The sequence below is a fragment of the Dreissena polymorpha genome, chromosome 4 (genome assembly GCF_020536995.1).
Source record: "Dreissena polymorpha isolate Duluth1 chromosome 4, UMN_Dpol_1.0, whole genome shotgun sequence".
NCBI classification, from domain to species: Eukaryota; Metazoa; Mollusca; class Bivalvia; order Myida; family Dreissenidae; genus Dreissena; species Dreissena polymorpha.
The window spans coordinates 67,734,413-67,758,755 of NC_068358.1; the positions used below are offsets into that span (position 1 = coordinate 67,734,413).

General features: G+C 36.7%; 1 protein-coding gene across 2 annotated transcripts in view; it reads left to right on the top strand.

Moving 5' to 3' along the window:
* LOC127878073 (sushi, von Willebrand factor type A, EGF and pentraxin domain-containing protein 1-like) overlaps window positions 1-24,343 on the top strand; it is a 46,216-nt gene that overhangs the window by 14,120 nt on the left and 7,753 nt on the right. For both annotated transcript variants that reach the window (XR_008048730.1, XM_052424488.1), the window contains exons 4-38: window positions 8,019-8,119; window positions 8,245-8,507; window positions 9,023-9,193; window positions 9,308-9,348; window positions 9,727-9,800; window positions 9,891-10,074; window positions 10,817-10,894; window positions 11,057-11,230; window positions 11,377-11,550; window positions 11,761-11,937; window positions 12,038-12,211; window positions 12,304-12,477; window positions 13,068-13,241; window positions 13,555-13,728; window positions 13,867-14,040; window positions 14,144-14,317; window positions 14,454-14,627; window positions 14,714-14,887; window positions 15,041-15,214; window positions 15,471-15,644; window positions 15,886-16,065; window positions 16,184-16,357; window positions 19,700-19,873; window positions 20,000-20,173; window positions 20,271-20,444; window positions 20,579-20,752; window positions 20,836-21,009; window positions 21,140-21,313; window positions 21,676-21,849; window positions 22,139-22,318; window positions 22,559-22,732; window positions 22,834-23,007; window positions 23,124-23,297; window positions 23,459-23,632; window positions 24,078-24,251. Coding sequence is in view for 1 of the 2 variants with exons in the window: in XM_052424488.1 (XP_052280448.1) it covers window positions 8,019-8,119; window positions 8,245-8,507; window positions 9,023-9,193; window positions 9,308-9,348; window positions 9,727-9,800; window positions 9,891-10,074; window positions 10,817-10,894; window positions 11,057-11,230; window positions 11,377-11,550; window positions 11,761-11,937; window positions 12,038-12,211; window positions 12,304-12,477; window positions 13,068-13,241; window positions 13,555-13,728; window positions 13,867-14,040; window positions 14,144-14,317; window positions 14,454-14,627; window positions 14,714-14,887; window positions 15,041-15,214; window positions 15,471-15,644; window positions 15,886-16,065; window positions 16,184-16,357; window positions 19,700-19,873; window positions 20,000-20,173; window positions 20,271-20,444; window positions 20,579-20,752; window positions 20,836-21,009; window positions 21,140-21,313; window positions 21,676-21,849; window positions 22,139-22,318; window positions 22,559-22,732; window positions 22,834-23,007; window positions 23,124-23,297; window positions 23,459-23,632; window positions 24,078-24,251 (5,799 nt within the window). In the remaining variant the exon portion in view is untranslated. The remainder of the gene's footprint in view (window positions 1-8,018; window positions 8,120-8,244; window positions 8,508-9,022; window positions 9,194-9,307; window positions 9,349-9,726; window positions 9,801-9,890; window positions 10,075-10,816; window positions 10,895-11,056; window positions 11,231-11,376; window positions 11,551-11,760; window positions 11,938-12,037; window positions 12,212-12,303; window positions 12,478-13,067; window positions 13,242-13,554; window positions 13,729-13,866; window positions 14,041-14,143; window positions 14,318-14,453; window positions 14,628-14,713; window positions 14,888-15,040; window positions 15,215-15,470; window positions 15,645-15,885; window positions 16,066-16,183; window positions 16,358-19,699; window positions 19,874-19,999; window positions 20,174-20,270; window positions 20,445-20,578; window positions 20,753-20,835; window positions 21,010-21,139; window positions 21,314-21,675; window positions 21,850-22,138; window positions 22,319-22,558; window positions 22,733-22,833; window positions 23,008-23,123; window positions 23,298-23,458; window positions 23,633-24,077; window positions 24,252-24,343) is intronic.

Genomic DNA, 24,343 nt, shown 5'->3' on the forward strand with positions numbered 1-24,343 from the left:
TACCATTGTCACAGTCTCACATGCTACGTACTGGTATAATTGTCACAGTCTGACAAGCTACGTACCGGTAAAATTGTCACAGTCTTACATATTACATACTGGTACCATAATCACAGTCTGACATGCCACATACTGGTATAATTGTAACAGTCTGACATGCTACATACTGGTATCATTGTCACAGTCTGACATGCTACGTACTGGTACTATTTTCACAGTCTGAAATGCTACATACTGGTTCCATTATCACAGTCTCAGATGCAACGCACTTGTATAATTGGCACAGTCTCACATGCTACATACTGGTACCATTGTCACAGTCACTAGAGCTGCAACGATTCGATCCGATGCATCGAAAATCGGTTTTAAATGCGTCGATTCGACTACGATACCAACCCTACCAAATTCGATTCGATTCTTGAACTTATAGACATAGAAACATAAAGCGCGCTGTACTCTGACTATTTGTTACGGGAAGGTATAGGTTTTATCTTTACCTGTAATTACGACGCGTGCGATTGGTTACTTATTACTTTAGTCATCAAATCAATAAGCGCGTTACGGTCTACTTTCGGAAAAAGCGTCAAAATGGCTGAAAAAGTTGTGGTCGACAAATTGAAATTATCAGATGCGCCTAAGAAGCTAAATTTAAAAGTGTGGCAGTATTTTTGATTTCGGGATGATAGCTCTCCCGATAAAGCTATGTGTAAACTGTACTTCACGGACGTGGCGTACCCTAAGTCCGGCTCAACCACTAATCTAATGCAACATGTCAAACGCAAACATAACGTTGATTTAGCTGGAGGTAGCACCAGTGCAACTACTCAAGTCGCCAGCCTTATTATTATTTATTTATGTATTATATTATTGTGTAGTCAACACAATCTTCTAGTCAGAAGTTTATTGATATTAATATTGAGTTCATAATTTGCTAATTTTTATGTGTTTTATTGAAATATTGACAGCTTGTTAGAAAATTGGCAGTTTCTTGCTAAATATTTCTTACGAATGGTAATTTTACCCACTTTCAACAGTTTTTAAAACACTGTTTAACCAACAAACTATATCTAACAAACACACACATGCCCAAGATATCTAGGTTTGCAACACATTTGAACAGAAATGTTTATTTGGGGCAGAAGAGTGAATATATGATAAAACTAGGTTGAAAGATGAATCGAATCGAAACAATCGGTATCGGACTGTCTGAATTCGAAATCGAATCGAACCGAGCTGTTGGTGAATCGTTGCAGCTCTAACAGTCACACATGCTACAAATTGGTTTAATTGTCACAGTCTGACATGTTACATACTGGTACCATTGACACAGTCTCACATACTACATACTGGTCAAATTGTCACAGTCTGACATGTTTAATAACTTACTGGTACCATTGTCACATGCTACATACTGGTACCATTGTCACAGTCTCACATGTTACATACTGGTAAAATTGTCATAGTCTGACATGCTACATACTGGCACGATTGTCACAGTTTAACATAATACATGCCGGTACCATTGTCACAGTCTGACATGCTACGTACTGGTGCCTTTGTCACAGCCCGACATGCCACATACTAGTATAATTGTCACAGTCTGCCATGCTACGTAGTGGTACCATTGTTACAGTCTGACATACTACCTAACTGTTATAATTGTCAGCCTGACAAGCTACGTAGTGGTACCATTGTTACAGTCTGACATACTACCTAACTGTTATAATTGTCAGCCTGACAAGCTACGTAGTGGTACCATTGTCACAGTCCCACATGCTACATACTGGTATAATTGTAACAGTCTAACATTCTACGTACTGGTATAATTGTCACAGTCTGACATGCTACGTACTGGTATAATTGTCACAGTCTGACATGCTACGTACTGGTATAATTGTCACAGTCTGACATGGTAAATACTGATTTAATAGTAAATGTCTGACATGCTATGTACTGGTATAATTGTCTCAGTCTGAACTTCTAGGTACTGGAACCATTGTTACAGTCTGACATGCTACGTTCTAGTACCATTGTCACAGTCTGACATGCTATCCATTGGTACCATTGTCACAGTCTAACATGCTACATACTGGTATTGTTGTCACAGTCTAACATAATACATACCGATACCATTTTCACAGTCTGAATTACTATGTACTGGTACAATTGCAGCGATATTTTTCATTTTTTACAAAGTACCGGAAAATGGCATTTTTCCAATTAGAAAAAAACTACAAATTTCCCAATTGCTGTCAAAAAAATCTCAATTGAAGAAAACTAAAAAAACAATGCAACTTTTAATTAGTTTTCGTATGCAGCTCTATGGCTTGAACCTAAGTTAATATAATATTGACAATTTGACAAAATTTAATTATCAATGTTTAAGTATTTGGGAGCAAAAACATCAAATACACCAATTTTCTCAATTTCTAGTTTTTCTCGCAAGGTACTGGTAACATCGCACTATAATGTTTATATTCATTTTCAGTGCAAAACGGTTGCAACTGCAGATACGGCCGTTTTGCAATTAAAATAATTTCATTTTCAGATACGACCTTTTGCCAAATGACGGTTTTCGGGGGTATTTTTAAGCAGAATTTAGCTTTAATATGTTTTCAGATTATTAATATTGACATTATAGTACAAAATATGCAATAAAGTCATTTTTGTAAAAAATGTCAGTTACAACCGTTTTGCGCTAAGCCCACGACATACGGAATTAATCGATTTTTGACGATCTGTATGATACGTAAATATACAAGGATTCGCCATGTATCATAAAAATCTGAAGTGTCCGAAACTTATTGACGTTTGATAACCCGAGACTACTGAAATGTTGATCTAGTGACTGCCTTTTGAAAAATGTATCAAATTTGGTTTATTTGATACACATTTCGATTATTATATTTATTCAATAATGCCACAAATGGTTTGTTACGTTACACCGGATACCCTGCATGTTGGAATGCGATGCATTAATTAGAGGTCACGATTCCATTACTAAAACGACGGCTTGTTTAAAACATTATACTTTGACATGTTTAACTTTCAATTTCTTGAACAATTTGTGTGTGTGGTCAAAACGAATATCAGGACAGGGAAAACAATTCTTTTATGATCTAAAATATACCAGTACATTTAATGCAACATGGTCGTATTTACTAAATATGAAATCATAGCCTTTAAGTACAAGCTATTATACCATTGAAAATATAAAGAGGCACACACAAACTGAATCGATATCGAGAGTTTAGTGTAAGACTGTCGTATCCCTCAAACCTTTTCATTAGAGATAAAATTGTTTCATGCTGAACGCCCAGTAAACATCGTTGCAAAACGCACCGTAGTATCGTTTTTATCACCTATACTTAACAAAATAAGTCAATTGAATTACCCATAAATGTAAATGTGATTTACACTATTTGTGGATTGCACTTATTCTATTTCAAAAAGTATCTGGCCTACTGGCGGTCAATTTTTATTTAAATTTGATTGGGCGCTTACAAAGATCGGCTATGGTGAAAAGCTGGCTTAAACAGCAACGTAGAAAAAGCACTGTGTGATACTTCTTAACAAACCTATGAACTATTTTTGACATTTCTGTCTGTGCTAAAATGTATTACGTATATTTGAAATTAAATCGCATTAGTCGTTCTTTTCTTTCATTGATTCTTTTTTGACGTAGATGTTAAACCTAGCTTTTCACCTTAGATGACCTTTACATAATGTCATAATCACATTACACAGTTACAATTACGCATTACCGGTAAGTTCCATCCCCAATTACCCAAGACTTTCATTGTCAGAGTTGGATCAATAAATTGTTAGGGGAAAACGGAATGTACAATTAATTAACGCCTTATGTTGATAACACAAAAAAGCTTTCAAGATATCAAATAACACGAATTTATGGCAAATAAATGAATGAAAACGTATCGGTAAATGCCATTTTGTGTTGTATTATGAGAAAAAACAACCGAAAGAGTATAGTGTCACATGTCTGACGTACGCGGTCAGTCTGTCCGAAAAGCTTTCTTTTAAGCTACCCTCATTTGCCAGTTTGGTATAAATAACACAGTAAGACTTCAATTTTCAATAGGAAAGTATCGTGTTTTGATGTTCGATTTACCACACGCAACGAGATTTTTAAAGACCCGCGTTTTGCGGAAATCCGAGCAGTTTTATCGGAATAGGCATTTTGAGGAGGATACTCAAGAGATACCACGAAACCTTACACGCCTTTATAAAGGACAGCGTAGCCCCTGACCAGACTGCGCAAGTGCGCCAGCTTGGCTTGAGGAACTCTTACCGCATATGTCATGACATAAATTTTCGTTTTACGCGGATGTAACAGTGTTATTTGAATGTGTCGAAAGAAAACTGAGTCTTAATCAAATACCAATATTATCATATGTTTCGACGACGAAGAAATAAATTCAAAATAAGTCATGCGAGGACACATGTGATGTGTGATATCACATAGTAAAATTTGTATGTTCGAACACTCTTATTTTGTTTAATATTCTTTCACTTCATAAAAAACATTAATACGATGGGTAAGCGACTTTTAAGTGAAAACAAACACAATAATAGTTAAACCCTTGTTTTTAAATGTAATTTTCTTCTCTTATTTCAAACTCTGAATATCTTTGTAAAGATATTTCTTTTTATTTAAAAAATAGTGTGTATTTGTCTTCTGAAATCGTTTAGTTTTATATGAAAGCATCAATTATTTCCTTAAAGACATGTGTAATGTCTGTTGCATTTTATCAATTGTTATAGTACTTCCTTATTACTGCGAAAAGAGATGTAACCTTTTTGGTGTTTAAAAAAATCATTTTAATTAACAGTCACAAAAATCGTACATTGTAAACCTTTTTTGAACATATAATGTTCTACACATTGAAATTCGGTTTCATATGGTGCATTTTTAAGCACTATTTATTATATTGTATTCTTTCAGATAAACTGACATATATACAAGCTTTTACTGTGACTAGTCAGTACAATAGTTCACAGATACGATTATAACGTATAAGTTTTCACAAAGGTAAAACAAAAAAAAAAAATGCAAAAAATCTTTAAATTACATATTATAGAACTCTTTTCCAGCACTAAAATATCCAACAAATCTATTATTATAATTGCAACTTGTTCAACATGAGGAGGCGGCGTTTGAAAAAAAAACAATGGTGAAAATTTTTGGCACAAAGGTAAGTGTTACTCTTCGATGGCATTGGTCATGATTCGTCATGATAAATCTTTTTGGGTATCATCATTTAAGGGGCAAATGTATAATAATAAACAACAAATGTTCAGCATTTTGAGAAAACATGTCGCTTGCAGGGCCAATAATTGACAAAATCCAACTCGTCCGGACAGTAACTTCCATACTCATAATAGGCAATGTTCTAAAAAGGGTCTCCATGCACCCCCTGGGATTAATTTTCACTTATACCAAGTTGTTCAGTAACTCAAGTTAGTAATTTTTTTCACTTGTCCTCAAAGATAAACTCAATTGAAAGTGTTTATATCAATAAGTTTTCATGGCAATCACCACTCAAAATTGGAAAATGGACCAGCGCGACTATATCACATCATTATTATACTAAATCTTATCGTAATACAAACAAATTTGTGTTTAAACAAAGGCTACACATTGTGCTTAATTTTAAAGACCAAATTATACACTTATCTCATTTGCATATTCATGAATATTAATGAGAAACTAAGAAAATCGGGACAAAATAGACAAATATTACTATATAGACTGAAATATTTTAAGTACAGATTGTTTTCAGTAAATATGTGAATGTCAGCATAAGCCATTACTTGAAGACATTCAAAAAGAGCGATAAACAGGACATTTGTTGAAGCTTAATAGATTTAACACGCCCCGAAAAGTGGGTAAGGTAAAAATAAAAAAGGAAATTAACATAATCTCTTCCTATTAGCTATTTAGTTGCTCATTGCTGCTTTTACTTGTTCTTTTACTTTTAATATACTGTTTAACTTTCTTCAGCGCCAACACTTTCCGTTTCAGTATTACTTTCATCAGTGTCAATATCTTCTTCAAGTTCATTTACCATGTCCTCCAATACATCAACACTTTTAGACGGGAGTATATCTCCATCAATCCAAAGAGGTTCAATCAAGCCTGTATCAGTGTTTTGGTTCATCCATGTCCTTCCGTTGCAAGTGGTATATCCGGATCGGGTATGTGTGACGTTTGCCATATGCCAACTTGATAATTCACTCTAAGGATGTGTTGCAGGAGACATTGCTTACAGGGAGGCAACACTGACAAGTCTTCATTCTTTGACGCATTTGGGCTATCATTACACCTCCTTTATTTTAAGAAAACTCAATTTATCTACCGAGTCGGTTCTAGCATTTCCATACATGACACACGTGAATATATCCAATTCACCCACTACTTCGTCTGTTACTGTCCAGGTATTTCCTGAAGCAGCCATTGGAGCAACGGTTCGTGGCCTTTTTCATCAACTTAATAGGTTTGATATGCCCCTTTCATTTGAAAGCGCTTGTTGTGTCACAACCGCAGTATGCATGTATACCTAAAATTGCGTATCGGAACTCTTCAGTTAATCCCGTAGGTACTTCATTCGCGTAAAATTGTTTTGTATGATTGCCAGCACCAATGTCAAAAAGTATCTTGCAACCGTCAACTAATTGAATGTAGTACGAACTTATGAAGAATATGTCACTGTCAGGGGTTCGAATTTGAATAGCGTTGTAACCCCGTTCTATCCCATACAGGGCATACATAATTATTTTAGTGTAGGTTTCCTCTTGTGTCGATTTCAGCCTACAATTAGTGTCTTTTTAGTGGTTCTCCATCTCCTGTTGTGAACTTAAAGGCTTCTCATTCACAAACCAGAATCACTTTCCTGCCATCTAGTTTATTTGCATATTCATCGCTCTCCCAAGATCTTCACAAGTTATTGCTTGTTCTCTTCATTTGTGAGGAAATTCTTCCAGTCTGCCGGTTTTTTCGCCTTTCACCAGATGTTTTTCCCCACACCCACAACGTTTCCTTTCCATTGCTTTGACAGACCCTTGCTTGTACATGTCTGAACTAAATATGACATCTGTCTTCTTCGGTGTCATGTTGAATAGTTTTTCAGAAATTCGTTTAAAATTTGACGGGATGTCTCTCATCGAATGAAGCAATGCATTACCATCTTCTATAACTAATGTATTGTCTTTTGGTATATCTGCATGATCAGTCCCTTCAGTGACGTGTTTAAAACTTTTCGATATGTCAGTTTTGGTCGGAAACCCATCAGCAGTTCCAATGCTATCACGGGATATTGACAAGACAATGTTTCAGATTCGCAAATTTGCGTTGTAGTTATTTGTGAGTAAACAGGAATACTTAACATTTATCATGGCATTGCTCTAAAATATCTATTATATGCATCTTTTGACAATTTAAAAACCTGAAAATTATAAAGCGTTCCAACGCGAAGCGATTTAATAATTTGAAGAGTTCTGTTGATGTAGTTATATTTTGTGCCTATGTAAAGTATAAAATACATCACTGGCTGAGTGGTCTAAGCGTTAGTTTTAGATTTTTACTCCAGGGGTCAGTGGTTCGAGCCCAGTTTTTGGATATTTTTTGTATTTTTTAAATTGTATTCTTGTTGTTCACTGAAGCTTTTCAGATCCAATGTTTACATTTATCAATATAAAGCATTTAATGACAAACTTCTATACATGCCAAAAATCTGTGAAGATATCCCTTTAAATGTTCCGCTAGACACTTTGGATACGGCCATCTAGTTAACCTTTTCAGTGGATGAATGTCTTTATCGTAACGAGAATTATGTCACATCAACACCATTGTTAAGGTCATCACAGCAGTATACATTATGGTATTTAAAACTTTCGATCACTAAATTGTTTAAGATATAAGATGCCACCAGTTTCAAAACTGTCAGGTATATAGTGTAATGTTTACATTTTTGTAATAATTCATTTCTTTTCTTTCTTAGTTGGCGATGTAGATGGGGACATCGTCAGGTGCAGATGGGCGTCAACTACCAATGAATGCGCTGGAGTTTGCAATGCAATTCCTGGCGCGACAATCAATCAGGTATTTTGTCGTTGTTCAAATAATTATACACGGAATCCCTCTATAGTTCAATGTTAACAAGAAGGAAATGTGCTATAACGTTGATTGCGATTTCGTATTGCATATTTTTACACTTGTCTGTTTAGACTCAGTGCTCCATTACCTACTCGGCCTACACTGTCGGATACTACGCGGTGGCAGTCCAGATAGAAGACTTCAGAAGCCAGATCAGCACTATACCTCTCAGCAGCATACCTCTCCAGTTCTTGGTTCACGTGATTTCATGTACAAACTGCACGTGTGACAGCGCCCCGGAGTTCGTCAGTCCAACACCGAGGTCGGACGAATGTTACGCTATCAAAGTGGGGGATCAGTTTCAAGTGTCCATCACAGCGAGGAGTAAATACATGTACGACGCTTTTGTTTGTATAACAAACCGTGAAACGATTACAAAACAAAAATTGTATAATAATAAAAGGGACCTGTTAACAGTTTGGCAAAATGACGATTTCCAAAAAAATTATATATTAAAAAAGAATGAAAATATTATGTTTTAACAAGCGAAACAACATTCCTGACTAAAAAATTATTAAAATTTTTGGTTCATTAATGGATAATCATTCGAAGTCAGTGAAATAAGAGAGCGTTTGTAACGCTTTTTCTCGATAATTTGGAAATGACTTGTATTACGAACACAGGCTCAGTGGTAGCATACGTACATTTGCTTCCAGAGGTATGTTGTTCAATTGCCGGGGAAGGTACTATTTCTTATTCAACTTTGTTTGCTTTGGTTATTTCATACTAATATTCAATACATTATACATTGTAAAAATAACATTTGTAATGAGAATTATCAAAAATACGAAAATGTGCTAACGATTTCCTTTAAATAGACGGTTATAACACACATTAGTCTTCCTACAGCCTGCGAAGTGTGACGACGATTACCGCTATCGGGATGAGGCGGTCCACGGCTACGCAGTCCACTGACGGTACGTGGAACTACATTTTTGTGAACATCACATGGGCGCCAACGGCGTCTGACGGTGGACGGGACCACAGCCTCTGCTTCTACGCAACCGACAACAACATTGGGTACAGGGTGACCGTAATAACATACAAAACATTATTATTTGCTTATTTTTTCCAATTTTTGATTTGTGTGTGTGTTGGAACGTAACGGTAACTAAAGCTTTTTATATGTTGTAGAATAAGCAGCATTGCACAGTGCATTCGAATAGCTGTGTCCGGTAAGTTTATACGATACACACTTGGGAAAAACAACAACAAAATGCAATCATGCAATTTATCAATGAAGTATTAATACAGCAATGTATCAATAATCATGTAAATTATTATAATAATGCAGTATGAATGATCTAGAGACAGGTACGGAAGTAATGAAAAAATCGGTCATAATGTATGCAAGTTACTTGAATTAGTCACTTAAAAGTAATGGTTTAAGATATTTAAATCATTTTCCACAATCTAAATAAAGCTGTTGACAATATATGCGGGCTGCAATTTAAACCGAGTACATGACGATTTGAAGATTTGTGGCCTTCAAAAAAAGGACGATAACTTTTAACTAATCTATATTGTCTCAATATTCGAGCATTCAATTTCAGTTCCAGGGCCCATTCCTCTACGAGTGGAACGCGTAGCGCTTACAAATCTGTGGGTTATTGTCATTGATAAGTCGGTAAGTTTTCCTGCAATTTAATGGATTTCTAATGTATGGTAGTATGCTAGTATGGGAATGACATACTTATTTCAATTTTAAACTCTTAAGTTCAAAAGACCGAACGCATCAGCTTTCATAGAGGTCTACCAGACATCAACTGACACATTGGTCGAGAGCGTTGATGTCGCGACATCCAGTGACGTCGTGTATGACGTTAACTACAGACGTATCAACGTAACACTTAGTTACCCATACGATATAGACACACACTACCACGTGATTCTGCCACCAGGTGAGCATAATTTCATTTCCGGTAATGATAGTAATAATTCCCATGTAAACGTTTCAGCAATACGTATGGCATAGTCGTTCGTTTTGGTTTCACTGTTAGCATTATAAAATATCTTGCAACCAACGAAAGTTAAAACTTGAAATTAAAGTGTTATGATATGTTTTTCCTATCAATACAAATTAAATTATAGTTTGTTTACTTTGTTTTATCTTGCAATTTGCAGTAAGTAAATACAATGTTTGGCACTAATTGTTCCCGTGTCTGGAAAACTAAAAAATTAGAACTGCTGTAGTGATGCGACTGAACAAACATATTAATCATGCAGCCTTCGAAATAGGCATCTATGTTCAGTCTTTTATCGACAAAACAATGTGCATTTGTGGTCCTATATTAGAAAAGAAAATACCATATTTTAAATTGTTTCGCGCTTAACTGCAGAAGTATTTCCCCTATTGTGATAAAATGAAACAAACGTTTTGACCAGCGCTCTACTTTTCGTTTTGTTTTTTATGACTTGGAAATAATTTGCCTTTTTTAAATTACGTTAGGCGTAACTTTAAATCATTGTTGCTTCAGTAATGAAACGCAATAAAAAATAATAATCATCAAGTCAAATAGCGCACCTTTGCATCTTGGATAATCTTGTTTGACATAATGGAGACAAAAATGGAATGACACAGAATCCGTGTCCTGCGGTCACATGTCTCATTTGTAAATAATTATATTGAACGGTATGTTTCAGGACTCGTGGAAGGTTACGTCAGTTGCGGAGCTCTGTCGGTTGCCATTAACAACACATCGTTTTGGAAAATAGAATTAGGTATAAATAAAGAATAATAATAAGTTCCACTAAGCGTCCCTCTTTATAGATAATAAGTTTTTCAAATACTGTATTCGTCGAAAACAAATGTGTTTAAATGTTGTTGTTTCTCAAAGAAGCGCATCGTATTATAAAAGGTGTTTACAACAATAACTGTTTCAGACTGTGGACCGTTGACGCTTGGTAATGGGTCAGTGTTGGCACCAAACGGTACTGCATACCCGGCAAGTATCAACTACGTGTGCAATCCTGGGTTTGATTTAATGAGAAACAATACCCGCACCTGTCAGGCTAACAGAACATGGACCGGATATGATCCATTCTGTCAGATAAGGGGTACAATTTTGTAATCATTGTTCACCAGTTTTTTTTTATAGCAATTGTTTGATAAAGCATCGTCATTACAAAAAAATAGTGTTCAGATATTGTTTTGCTATTTTTGATTCAGCAAAAACTACATATAACATATATATATTGTTTAGATTGTGGTACATTTCAACTTCCCTTTAACGGCCATGTATCAACGAGATCCACAGTGTACAACACTACCGTTCTTTTCACCTGTGACACTGGTTACACTATAAACGGATCATCAACAATGTACTGTAACGCGTCGGGAACTTGGTCTGACGTTGCACCAGTTTGCAATATTGTCAGTAAGTGTTTCAACTTAGCCCTTACCTTTGCATTTCCCACAACAGAGTTCAGGTGAATATATAAAGAATCATTAAATTAATTACTTAACATTCAGTTCACTGGTTGGCAACTATAAACAAAGAACATAACGTTTGTTTGTAAAGAAACATAAAAAACAGAAATGGAATAAAAACTTGTAGCATTGTGATAATAAATATATTTGTTTTCAGACTGCGGTTCGCCCCCACCATTATTGGACGGCTTTGTGTCCACGCCAAATGGTACCACGTTCATGGAGCAAGCTTACTATTCATGTAAACCAGGGTTTGACTTAATTGGCCAGCAATCTAGAATGTGTCAGGCTAATTCCATTTGGACGTTGATCAACACATCGTGTGTTCCGAAAGGTTCAAACCTTTTTCCCAAAATATCTTTCGCTATGTATTGATTTTGTTTAAGATTGTTTTTAATTATAAACAAATATATTTGTGTTTACCCTTTATCCAGATTGTGGCCCTATTAACAGTCCTGCCAATGGCAACATAAATCTTAATGGTACGACCTTTGGTAACATTATTTCGTACACGTGCATCTTTGGTCACGCGCTCATTGGGGACAAGTCACGCGTATGCCTTGCCAGTGGAGTGTGGAGTGGTAGCGATCCTGTCTGCACTTTGAAAGGTATTCATGTGGTCGCATTTTCTTTCTTAATTTATTCTTAAGAGCTAAGTTGCAATGTGAACGTGTACAAATGTCGTTGAGTGTATTTACAGATTGCGGCTCACTACCTGCACCGTCCCATGGCTCAGTGTTCGTTCCGGTGACACTTTACGGATCATACGCCGTGTACGAATGCGTCCGCGGCTACCATATTGACGGAATAAGCACGAGAAAATGTGAAGCTGATGGAAAGTGGACCTTGCCTATTCCGACGTGTACTTTAACAGGTTATAAACTAAAACCCAGAATGTCCTTTAAGTCACCAATACATACTTGCAAATCCAATGACTTAGTTCATCAGCTATGAGCTCATAACTATTGTGTGAAAAGAAATACACGTGACTGCATAATCGAGTTGATTTTCTGCAACCGTTTGGACCGGCGACTTTAAGGCGGGGCTACATATTTCTCTCTTTGGTTAATTTATTTGATGACCGCCTGAAAATACAGACGTTCACGTGGTACACCATTTCTAGATCTTTCAAAATTTAAATGGCTCAGCTTGTCAACTATATTTTTTTTGCCGTGAATTTTGGACATTCTTGTAATCTATACGAAAATGATCATAATTTCTTACAACCTACGACTCATGACATTTAAACATTGCTCATCCCCTCGCTCGCGTAGTTAAGGAGGCAGAATATTGGACAATAATTGGTATACATATATACATTATCGTTGCACTTTATCATCATCGTCATCATTAATCACAACAACTACATATGCATACCAGAAGGCGAAATATATCAGAAAAGAATGAAACTTGTTATGTGTCAAATTATCTGAAGAGTTATGTTACTTCTATTTCCGCTGTCAGACTGTGGTCACTTGACTTCCCCCACCCATGGCTCAGTGAGTTTCAACTCCACTCTACTGGACGACTGCGCCGTATTCTCATGTCATACAGGGTATGACGTAATTGGAAATGAAGTCGTCTGCTGTCAGAAAAATGGTACATGGACCAGTTCCAAAACTTTTTGTTCTCTTAAAGGTACGAGCATTATTTACCTTTGCTGTTCTGATTATGTGTAAACACTTGTTATCAAGAAATTTTGAATAACGAAACAAGCCATTGCGCCGAAATCAAACTTAGATGTGTAATTATTTTTTTACACATAACCATGCATTGCTATCAAAGCCATTTTTACACATCAGAAGAAATGCAAACTAATAAAATATTTTGCCAATATTACAATATCAATGGTAACTTGATCATAAAAAAAGTTTTTAATAAAGTTAACATATACGAAGGTACTTGCCCTATGAATTGTGTAAGTCTTCATTTTGCTAATACAATGTTTCAGACTGTGGAACACCGAACCAGCCCGCGAACGGACGGATGACAGTCAATGCCACAACTTACCTGGGAACGACCGTATTCTCGTGCAATCTGGGTTATAGTCTAATAGGCAGTCAGATATTGTTGTGTCAGGCTAATGGGACATGGAATGCTCTCGAACCAGTCTGTCAAATCAGAGGTATCATACGCATATACATCTCATGTCGGAGGAGACGTGTCTTTCGTAAATTTATCTCTATGGTGTAGATTAATGTTTTTGTTTGCGTCCTTTGCGTCATTATATTACATACTTCGTACATTATTATTCTTGCTTCAGACTGTGGATCCTTGCTGGCACCAGAAAGTGGAAGTGTTTCATACACAAGTTCTATATACCAGTCCGTAGCAAGGTACGATTGTAACACAGGATACGCTATGGTAGGCAATGGAACACGATTCTGCCTGAGCGATGCCACGTGGAGTGGACAGCCACCCTTTTGTCAAATTAAAGGTATTTAAAACATGTAGAATGTAATCTGTAACTTAACAAAGAGCTAAAAAATAGTGTTTTTTATATATATTAATTTTGATCCATATGTATTGAATATTTGCAGATTGCCGAATACCTCCGATTCTACTAAACGGTACTGCCGCTTTCAGCAACACAACGTTTGGATCAACTGTCCTGTACACATGCGATGCAGGGTTTGACCTCATCGGAAACAATGTGTCTGAATGTTTGGAATTCGGGAACTGGAGCAGTCCACACACATGGTGTCGAATCAAAGGTACACGATCATGCTTTAGTACAGCAATTATAGCGTTCGTTTATACATTCCCATATGTACCAAACAATACACCTCTCGCGTGGTTGAATCCATTGACAAGAAACACAATGCACATACATTAATGGACCATTTACAGACTGCGGAAGCTTACCCCCTCCACTGAATGGCGTGGCGACTATCGGACTCACAGTGTTTGGCAGCACAACAACCTATTCCTGTGAGGTTGGCTACGACCTCATGGGAAGCTCTGCTCTTCTCTGTGAAGCTAACGGCAGATGGAATGCTTCGGTACCCACATGTAAAATACGTGGTATGTGTGTTTGCAAGAATCTGGGCACATTACTTTCTAATCACTTTAGAGCAAAAATTATAGCCTTCTTATTGTTATCTTTTCAGAATGCTCTCACTTAAGCAACCCACCGGATGGAAATATGACGTTTACAAGTATAACTTACAGATCCGTGGCGACGTATACATGCAACATTGGTTTTGATCTGATTGGAGTTTCAACACGTGAATGTCTCAATAACAGATCATGGAGCCAAGAAATCCCTTTCTGCAAAATTAAAGGTAAGGTGAAAATTTGTGCAAATGTTATAGTCCGTACCTTTAATTCTTTTGTAAACGGCATTTAAACTATAAAGATGTACGTGTTTCGCACCGTACAACTCATATGTGACTATAACCTTATATATTGGTAACACACGAAACTTTTCTATACAGACTGCGGTCCCCCACATATTCCCAGCCACGGTTCCGTGTTAGGCAACCTGACCACGTACGGGGCGTTAAGCCAGTATTCCTGTAACAATGGATATGATCTGGTTGGAAGCAGCATGTCCACGTGTACTCAATTCGGCAACTGGAGTGCACCGGACATATTTTGCCAAATAAAAGGTTGTTTCATAAAATTACATTGACAGTGCTGTTCTTTTACTGCATTTTATATTGCGTGTTTATTTCCAGTTCAAATTAACATAATAGTGATGTTGATGCGCATGTTATGAGGCATATTCTAAGTTGTATCTCCGTAGAAAACTTGCTTTTTAATGTATTAGCAATCATTTTAAAAGCGCGGGAAAACAAAATATGCATAAAAGGCTCAATACGATTGATGACATTTGTGTCAATCATTGTACACTTTGCTTTCAAGACTGTGGGCCGCTAACAGGTCTTAATAACGGTCACGTCTCATACGTCAACACGACGTACACAGAACTTGCCTTCTATATCTGTGATACCGGATATGACATGATTGGTAACGCGACTCGAGTTTGTCAGGCGACTGGAACATGGTCTGGATCGCCACCGTCATGCCGTATCAAAGGTTTATCTCATATATCTACACTATTGTTACTCATATATCTACACTATTGTAATGGTGTAAAGATAAAGTGTTAAAAATGATGCTGTAAAATAACATGCTTGAACGATCCTATATAAATATTAATTTTTAGAAAATGGCAACGCCTGTTCAGTGCATGTGTGATATAGTGATACCATACAAAAATATTAACAGAAAATTCATTTGCTGAAAAGATATCATAAACAAATTAGACTGATTACAGATTGTGGTCAACTTCCGCCGCCACAAAATGGCTATGTGTATCAACCATTAACAACATACGGCGCGTTCGCTCTGTTTATATGTAACAGAGGCTACCACATTATGCCGCCCTTCATGATCACGAGGTTTTGTCAGGCTGATGGTACATGGGCATCTGCGAGCCCTTCTTGTCAACTTACCGGTACGTTGGATTTATTGCCTGGCTCTGTCATTTAATTTTTATTTCTATTGCGATATTCATCCACAAACTACAGTTTTAAAATTTCCAAAATGCCCTCGGTTATATCCTTTCTTTGCAGACTGCGGTAATCTTACATCGCCGGTTAACGGAAAGGTAACACATAACGGCACTCTGTTGGACAACTGCGCTGCTTACTCGTGTAACACCGGATATGACATCATTGGGCGAACGAACGTCTGCTGTCACGAAAATGCCACATGGACAAGCCAAAACACAACTTGCCGTTTAAAGGGCAAGTCAAATTATTTCCGTTATGTGGTATATTTTATCATGTGAACTTGTTAAGTGTTTGTATATGTAAATGTAAAACTTCGTGTGTTTGTCCATCTGTCCAATATTCGGTCGATCCATCTACATAATGAAAAAAATATGTTTCAAATTTTAGCATATATACACAGTGTTTGGCTGGCACAAGACAAAATGAATTTTGGATGTAATACATTCGACACGTTTTTAGCATACTATGGGTGCAACGCACCTATGCTTTAGGTATATACGACATTTCGAAAACCCACATCGATCGGTTGACCATTATGAAGCCTTACCTGATCAAAAATCAGACGAAATATCTATTTAATTTAGTATATGGTAATTCTTACAATTTTTTTTTGGAAACGTTTTTCTAACGTTTTCTTCCAAGAATATTGCTGACACCGTTTTTAGTGAATTTTTCTAAGACCGTTTTACGTGAAAAAACCTTCTAAGAAACTAAAACAAATTTCGTTCGTAAAACAATTCTGTTCTTGTTGATAGTGACCCCACACCTAATTTCTATTTCCTTTGTTTACTGTTCTGTGAGAGGTCAAATGACTGAATTCATAAGGCCCTGGTTTAAGGATATGTAACATTTCATCGGTTAATAATAAATAGAAATTAAAACATATTCTCAGCAGGAAGTGGGGCATAAAGCACTTTTATTCTTTGAAAATGTGTAAAAAATGGCGAGTACGATGAATGTTTTCTGATTTATGACATGGATTCTGACCTGCCTTTCTATGGATTTGATGAAGTAGAGTTTGAAAGTAATAGAGATGTGTTAATTGAAGTTAAAATGATTTACTTTGAGCCAGAAATTAACGTTACGAGTAGAGCTAACGGTTTAAATGTGGCATCGGATTTAATGGATTCGCGCGAATTCTGGACGAGTGTTGTGTCTGTAAAATATTACATGGAAAGCTGTAAATGTATCAAGTCGGAAAAGAAAACGGATGGTTGCATAATGGTATGCGTGAAATAATGTTATTCTACGTATTTATTTTCATAGTTATATCATTTTGTAACCATTCACATTCGTCACTATTTGGAATTCCCGTTTCTAAAAATAGAACAGTTTGGTAACAAGGGGGGGGGCGACTCGTGATGTCAGTAATCGTTAAGGTTACAATATACTAAATAATCGAGTCATGAAGGCTGTACTCTCTAAACAAATCATCATGTTTTCCGCGAAGGCATATTATACACTTTAGAGTGTTATTCTGGTTTTATCGTTTGGAGATATTGATAGGGTAAGCATAGGTGTTCACTACTAAATCCCTGAAATAGGATAAAGTTGGAGATTAAAGTAAAAAATGGCACTGCAAAAGATTACAATCCACTTGAAAACGGCCGAAAAAAAAGGCGCAAAACAGTCGTTTTTGATTTGAGTCGAATTCTTTTTTGGTTTGAACATGACATATCTTTTTAATTGCTTAAATCGATTCAGCTAAGAATGCCCGTCAAGAAAAGGTATGGTTATGGGGGTCTCTATGTGCAAAATGTTGTATTTATTTTCGCTCAAAGTTGTCGCTTTTACATCGAAACCTATTAGGAAACTATTTAGTATATTTTGACCTAAACATTTACTTCAGCAGCAACTTCCCTGTATCTTGCAACTATGCTTTCAGCGCCATCGGCGCTCTCGTTTGAATTGGTCACTCTCGTAAGGTGTATGTTTGTAAATATTCGATAATTGTTTCAAAGTCGTATGTGTCCTTAAATCTTGTGACATAACTTTATTGGAGATAGCATGTTAAGGCTGGATAATTGCGTTTCATGTATTTTGAATGGTTGACGTGATCTTTATTTCATTTGTAATAATCAAACTTGACCATATGATAACATTTTAAAACGGGTTAAACAAATAATTAAAACACATTTTAATACATTAAATCTGCATTAGAGTAAGTTCAGAATTATGTCCCGTGATCTCCGACTAGCCCGTGCACTTGTTAATCACGATATTTTATAAGAAACGCTCACCCTGATGCAATCTTGCCTATCTGTAAGAACACAACGCGTTTGGTTATGCTTAAATATCATGATAAAACTATTAAGATCAGATTTCCACAAGGATCGTTGATTGGCCCTTATCTTTTTCTAAAATGATAAGCTATATGCCTTTCGTTCTTGCTTGTTGATAGGGGTTTCCACGGATTTAAACGTTTTCTCTGTCTGTGGATGAGTGTTATTTTTATCACACGAGGTATCTTTGTACGTATCACATTCAGCTTGTTTATTACCATTCAAATAACACTTCTTATAAACCCAGTCATTTGGGCATGTATTGACCCTGTGCCACTCTTCGAGGCATGTGGTGAACTTTGTTGATTTAATAGGCAAGGCAGAAGGTTGTCGGTTATGCAGTTCACGTCCAATAAACTGTCCAAACTGTATTGTATTCGGAAAAGGTTCCTTGAAGGACGATGTTTTGTAATTTCGGCCATCTTTGCAACAGTTTGTCAATTTACCATATTGTGCGTTGAGCGTTCCGTCTGTTTCAAGTAACGTCTATGCCCTTTAACGTTAATTTTCTGGTGACCAGCCCGTTGTCGACAGAGAAAGAGATGTTTTTAGCACACACCCGTGTTTGGTTTCACTATCTTGTCTGTCTGAATTGGTATTAAGGGCACTTAAAATGGATGCGTCCCCTTACAGGAACACCATCAGACATTAGAATAACTTTGTATCTCAAACTGTCAACATAGATACGCCACACAGTACGTACCGTTTTAAGTACTGTGATGTAGCTGGAGTCGATGCGTTTATCTATTTCGGTGTATAGCATTTCATGTCTCAACCGTTCTGCTTTTTTGCGGCTTTTTCTCAGCAAACCGGTCGCGTTCACGAAGAAACACCAATTGTTGGCCGCTATCTTCGTTGAAATTTTAAGTTGCATTTGACCTAGATATTTTCATGTTTGTGTTTAATCCAATTTTCACACTTGGTTAAACGTTTAATACAAAATTACAATACAAATTATGATATTATTCCATTCTTATTCACATAAAAAAACTATAAGTTGAACAATATGGTGTGTAGTAACGTTATCACACTTGAAAAAAGAAGGTTTCGATATTGAAACTGGCTGCAAAAATTATTAGAGCTTCTGGCCACCCATTCATTTTTTTACAATCAATTGTGTTGCTTGACTTTTTCTTGCAAAATATGTACCGTTCTTGTAAGAACTATTGTTAACAAACGCCCATTGATCAAGTCAAGTATAATCGTAGAAGTTACCTTCATAAACTAAGAGGGAAGTCCATTTTTTAGAATGATATTTTCCGAACGAATAGTTGCTTACCCTTTTCTTTTGAAGACTGTGGACCACTAATCCGCCCTGTTAATGGGCATATGACAATCAAAGCCACAACTTTCTTGAGCGTGTCTGAATTCACTTGCGACGAGGGTTATGATCTGATTGGAAGTGAAAGCTTGGTTTGCAGGACAGATGGAACATGGAATGACACAGAACCAACATGTAGAATAAGAGGTAAATGATACCATCAGTAATAAATTAAGCGCTTGAAATTCATTCATTTTTAAATTGGCTAACGTAAGTTACAGGTATCCATTAATCATATTGTGAAATGTACATGTGGGTATGTAACTTCTTTAGATTGTGGATCCTTGCTCGCACCAGCCAGTGGCACTGTTGTTTATGCAAGGTCTACATACGGATCCGTAGCTATATACCAGTGTAACACAGGCCACGATATGGTAGGCAATGGAACACGTGACTGCCTGAGCAATGCCACATGGAGTGGACAGCCCCCCGTTTGTCAAATTAAAGGTATTTTAAAAAATGCCCATTTATCCTGATCTTTAAAAGCTAGAAAAAAACAGTCACAGTATTTTCACTTAGTGGTATCTTAATTATATATTTACAGATTGCCAAATACCTCATATTCCATTGAATGGCACTGCCGCTTTCAGCAACACAACCTTTGGATCATCTGTCCTGTACACGTGCGATGCTGGTTTTGATCTCATTGGAAACAACGTGTCAGAATGTTTGGAATTTGGAAACTGGAGTAGTCTACATTCACACTGTCAAATCAAAAGTAAACATTTACGATGAAAATGCATATTTATGTTTGTTTTCCTATAACGAACAATACATTTTAATGCACGACTGGTTGCGCTTTGTAAACTAATTACTTTACACAATGCACATAAATAAATGGACCATTTACAGACTGCGGAAGCGTACCTCCTCCTCTTAATGGCGTGACGACTATCGGACCCACAGTGTTTGGAAGCTTAATTATCTGCACGTGTGATATTGGTTACGACCTTGTTGGAAGCTCTGCTCTTTTCTGTGAAGCCAACGGCAGATGGAATGCTTCGGCACCCACGTGTAGAATACGTGGTAGGTGTGTTTGCACGATCTATTTCGCGCGTAGAATTCATGTTAAGTTTGATTTAAGATTCAAGTTTACATCGGTGTTTCAGAATGCTCCTATTTAATCCATCCAACCAATGGTCAGGTTATATTCATCAATATCACATTTGCATCAATGGCGACGTACATATGCAACATTGGTTTTGAACTGATTGGTGTTTCAACACGTGAATGTCTCAGCAACACATCCTGGAGCGATGAAGAGCCTGTCTGCAAAATTAAGGGTATGCTTATAGTTGATATGAGGTGTGAAAGAAAATAAATGTATACGAAATTCCCTATGTTGTATTGTGATCATACTTATATCCTATTTCCCCAATCTCTGAACACGTTTGGGATTTTTATAAATAACAGATTGCGGTCCCCCACATATTCCCAGCAATGGTAACGTGTCAGGCAATCTGACCACGTACGGTTCGTTAAGCCACTATTCCTGTAACACTGGATATGATCTGGTTAGAGGCAATATGTCCACGTGTACGCAATACGGAAACTGGAGCGCACCCGACATATTTTGCCAAATAAAAGGTATACAGGTATACAGAATATAGATGTCTCCATGCAGTATATACTTATTCATAGATAGCAATAATCATTTACACAAGACAATTTCCACTAAAGATCGCTGATATTTAAAAAATCCTTATATAAAACAAGGCACATTATTAGTATTATTTTTTTCTTAATACGAAAACGTCTGAACGAATAATTTTCGTCCAATTCAAGTATTGGATTTTATGCCCCCAATTATGCGTAATGTCGAAAAGATTAAAAAATACATTCAACTTCATCAATTTCTATACTAAATTGCATTTATGCTTATTTACATCAAGGCAATATTCATTATCTTCATATTTAGTGTCAATCACAAAATAAACTCGATTTTCCAGATTGCGGACCGCTCATAAGCCCCCAAAAATGTCACGTTTCTTACGTCAACACGACGTACACAGAACGCGCCTATTTCAGCGCTGAAACCGGATATTACATAATTGGTAACGCGACAAGAGTTTGTCAGGCGAATGGAACATGGTCCGGAATACCACCGTCATGTCATATCAAAGGTTATCTTTATTGAAAGTCGTTACATTTAGTATTCATTTAGTATTCGTATGTGTGATAAGCGAAGATCACACATACTCAAACATGACTTATATATATATGAATATATCAAGATATCAAATAAGTATGATCAGAAGGATCTGATATTTTTGCATGAATCTCAATAACATAAGACATACGATATTTATATAAATGTAACAATAAAACCAAACTCCATGCACAATCAAGTTCCTTTAAAACGAAGTTATTTATATAGTTCGATTTAATAAGCAAACCAATCCCTCGCAATAGATTGTGGCGGTTTGCCTGCGCCACTGAATGGAAAGGTGATCCAACCTTTGACGACATACGGCTCCTACGCTCTGTTCGTGTGTGACGAGGGCTACCACATCGTGCCTGACCGCATGAACAATCGCCAATGTCTGGCGAACGGGACATGGGGATCCGTGAACCCTAGCTGCAAGCTAACAGGTATACCAAATGCGTTTATGATTATATACAAATTATTTGTTTGATAATGTTATTAATACATTAATTGAATTAACAGTGTATAATTTGCAGTGTCTGTTTTGATGGATTTTTTTGTTGTAAACCTTGAATGTTATTTGATCTTGCAAACACAAATGTTGATTTTTAAATGATATTACTTCACACATGTCATATGCTCGACATAGGTCCGTATATAATTTGAATTGACCATGTGTTTTTCAGACTGCGGACCACTGCCGACTCCACAACACGGACACGTGTTCTTTAACTCCACCCTGTATGGCGCGCTGGCGTCTGTGTCGTGTGATGTGGGTTACGATATGGCCGGCCCCGAAACTGTGACTTGCACAACATTCGAGCAATGGTCATATGTGTCTCATTCTTGCACCATAAAAGGTTATTTAGTTTTGACATATTAACAAATCTTTATCATGCAAAGGACTGTAATCAAATTGTTTCTTTTAGACTCTGTAATGTTAGTTGCATAACTATTTCAGATTGTGGTCCCATTGAAAGACCTTCTAATGGCCGCTTTTTGGGTAATGGCACGACCTATGATTCATTCGGAATGTTCATATGCTATGAAGGTTACACTTTAGTTGGGGATTCTTCCATGTTTTGTCAAGAAACGGGCTATTGGAACGGAACTACTCCTGTATGTCAAATAAAAGGTAAGTATATATGATCTTGGTTTCTTTGTTAACATTCACGTTCGTAAAGGAAACAGTATGCTGTCGTTTTATGGCGGGTTATTGCCACCAGGTCTATCGGCGTTAATGTATTGCAGAATGTCAGGTTCCTGTTGCACCAAGCAATGGCAACGTCGACTATATCTCGGTTCATTTCGGCTCCATGGTAACATACCGATGTCTAGCTGGGTACACGCTAGTGGGTGATGTTTCCAGGACATGCGGAGCGCACGCCACGTGGACCGGAGAAACACCATCTTGTGTTATAAAAGGTATGTGTAAATCATCCAGCTAATTTATATTATTATTCAACTCAACATATCAAACACACGATTTTTATTCAAAATACTTTGCAAAAGTATACTCACGTATTTCATATGTTAATGTTAATGTTAACATAAAGTTCAAACCGCACACCATTGTGTTGTTATAGATTGTGGAAGTCCAGTGCATGTGTTGAACAGTTTAATGGTGTTCAATTCGACGACCTACCTATCACAGGCCCACATCGCCTGTCTCGAGGGGTTCGACCTCGTTGGGAGCAAGTTGGTTGTCTGTACACAAGATGGCATTTGGAATGACTCAAACATTTCTTGCCGTATAAAAGGTTCATAGTTCGTTTGCGCGTTTGTATAACAATATCTTGCATTTATGATCGCTAATACGACGATGTAATACCATATTTCATCCTATTGCCGTTGTGTTGAATATATGTTTGTTATTAATGAACACAATTTAATAAATAATCGTTTTCATATTTACCAGAAAATGATTTTCTGTTTGCCAAGAAGGTATAAATCCAACACCGAAAAGCGACATCAACTGTATTTTAAACGTTTATATTAATCATACTGAATTAATAACAAATGATCGCTAGATATAAGTGTACTTTTAATATATACAATGTATATTAAGCAATGGTATATCGGTGTACTGTATACAAATATGTTTGCCTGTATATTGTATTAATATGCTGTACAAAAATATGATGACCTGTATATGTCAATAATGTGTTGATATAATGTGATCAAACCATATATTTCTATGATAAGACTGCGGTCAGCCATCGACTCCAAAGCACGGATACGCAGCCTACAACGACACGATATTCGGTAGTCAAATTGAAGTAAAATGTAACACTGGATACGAAATATCGTCTACAACTTTTGGCGAATGTGATTACAATGGCAATTGGAGTTACATCTCTCCAGTTTGCACAATTAAAGGTAAACGGTACATGCGTATCCGCTATGCATGCTTCAATCAAATGCATGTTAATTCTGTAAACAATTACATTATTTTCTATTTACCCTGCGAA